The sequence below is a fragment of the Amphimedon queenslandica genome, unplaced genomic scaffold (genome assembly GCF_000090795.2).
Source record: "Amphimedon queenslandica unplaced genomic scaffold, v1.1 AMPQUscaffold_13179, whole genome shotgun sequence".
Lineage (NCBI taxonomy): Eukaryota > Metazoa > Porifera > Demospongiae > Haplosclerida > Niphatidae > Amphimedon > Amphimedon queenslandica.
In genome coordinates, this window is record NW_003546585.1 from 103124 (window position 1) to 105604 (window position 2481).

General features: G+C 36.9%; 1 protein-coding gene across 1 annotated transcript in view; it reads right to left on the reverse strand.

Moving 5' to 3' along the window:
* Window positions 1-123, reverse strand: part of LOC109584680 (ankyrin repeat domain-containing protein 50-like) — a 2704-nt gene extending 2581 nt beyond the window's left edge. The window contains exon 1 of the mRNA XM_020000500.1: window positions 100-123. Coding sequence (XP_019856059.1) covers window positions 100-123 — 24 coding nt within the window. The remainder of the gene's footprint in view (window positions 1-99) is intronic.
* Window positions 124-2481: the final 2358 nt, after the last annotated feature.

Here is a 2481-nt window from a genome sequence, read left to right on the forward strand (position 1 = left end):
TTACCAAGTTTATCTGTAAAATTAAGGATAAACACTGACTCAGAGTAGCTTAATAAAGAGAAGTGTTATATTAATTATATCTTAGCACATTATTAGTACCTTAGGTATTATATGATCTTGCATTTCATTTTCAGTTTGGTACTCTATGCTTATGCTCTATTATCATTAGTTTATTTGTCAAGCTTGGTTGATTCTTTACTGCCTAGCCTGTTAGATATGATGTATGTATGTCAACTGTGGTCTTATTATCAGCAGCTGGTAGTTGCTTTCAAATGTCATGGCGGAAGTTGGTTCATTATACACCTCAGGTATCAGTGTATAACCTATACATAAGCATAGAGTGCCAAACTGCCAATTAATTAATTTCAACGAGATAGGTTTATATTTTTACGTATGTCAACTGTGGTCTTATTATCAGCAGCTGGTAGTTGCTTTCAAATGTCATGGCGGAAGTTGGTTCATTATACACCTCAGGTATCAGTGTATAACCTATACATAAGCATAGAGTGCCAAACTGCCAATCAATTAATTTCAACGAGATAGGTTTATATTTTTACGAGCTAGGACAAATAATTGACCTCCAATACTGCAATCTGATTGGTCAATTGCAAGGTTGGCAATCTGATTGGTCAATTCAAAACAAGCATGGTAGAACATTCTGATATAATGTGGTATTACATAAGGACGATTACATAAGTTTGATATAAAGAAGAAAAAGTAACATCAGGAGCCCATGTATCATGTATCCACACACACAGATACACTACAACTACTTATATTCCCTCCAATTCACCCTCTGCTAGTTAAAGTTCCCTCAAATTACTCCTTATGATCTAATAATGAAGGCAATCTCTCTCGAATCCCTTGTAGCTCATCTACTTACCAAAAAATGGAATCACCTTCCCTCCTCTCTCAAACTTGCTCTTTCTCTCTCATATATTAAATTCAAGATAGGCCATCACTTATGACCACTTCATTATATGAAGTAATTATTAAATATATATTCACATTATAATAATTAGATAATTATAATACAATTGTAAGGTAGATATTTAACTTTATAATTTACCACGGATATCACTCATCCTATTAAGACCACCTAGGCCTCCCAGAAGCTCGTGTAGAGATGGCCCACTATCAGGATCATCTAGGCCTCCCAGGAGCTCTAGTAAAGATGGCCCACTATTAGGACCACCTCGGCCTCCCAGAAGCTCATGTAAAGGTGGCCGGCTATCAGGATCACCTAGGTCTCCCAGAAGCCCAGTGAAAGCTTGGGGACTACTGAGTAGGTCCTACAAAATAGAAAAAAGAGACATAGAGTGTGAATGGGAAGTTAGAACATAAATTGCAGAACAATCTCTATTGTTTACATCTCTTCTCATGCAAGGCCCAGCTCAAAACATTAATTATTCAAGTTCAGAAAATGAAAATATCAAAAATAAGAGATATCATATGTAATGGGTATGATAATATGACTGATAACAAATGGAAAGATAGACAAATTAAAAAGTGGAAAGATGAGAGTTAGAGTAAATAGTACAGCTTACTTCCAATTCTAGAGCAACATCAGGTTTTGCAGCCATCGTGGGCTACACTAAGCTGGCTGGTGTCCGACACGGACTCAAATTTTGTAAGGTATGACTTTACTTTCAGCAGTTGGATTCTAAATATTATACTAGCCCTACTGAAACAGTGAAACTCCAAAGACTGAAGTAGACCAAGGGTCTATGAGTAGTGTCCTCGAGAGCTTAGCTTTATATAGACATGAATCTTGATCACACCCACTTATTATCTAACACGTGGGAACACGTGGGCTATTATTGACACAGATATTTAATCTCCCAGAAAAGATCTACCTACCCAAGAATACTTCCCCCCAGTGGCGTAGTTACATAGGGGCCTGTGGGGGCAAGTGCCCTCATAACTGCTTCTTGTGCCCCTGCAACTAGGCAGGAGAATGAAAGATACAAGTTACAACTGACTCAACTGAGCTTACTATATTGAGTATTCTTGAGCATTGCTTTATTCAGTGCCCCCACTGTGCCCTTTTTCTTCATTTATTCTAGCTACGCCACTGCTTCCCCCTCCTCTTCTCCACTTTTGAATTCATTTTCTCTGCTTTCTTTTGCTTCTCCTCCTCCTCATTCTCCTCCAACGTGATACAAGTGAAGTTTGGGAATGCTAGCAAAGCCTATAACTGAATAGAAAAATAAGAGAATAAAATCACCAGTAACCCTCCAATCATATTTGGCTAGATCTGTATATATATATATATATATATACAACATATAAATGGATGACTATATACACATTATTTATGCATATTTATCACTTTAAAAATTATCTAAAGTAGATTTATCAACATAGAAAAGATTTCTTATTTGGCCTAGTTCTGCATGACCATTATGTATCAAAGTCACTCAGCAGGTGCCCCAGCAGTGCTTGGAAGTTAAACCATAATATAAATATGGTGGCTATTCT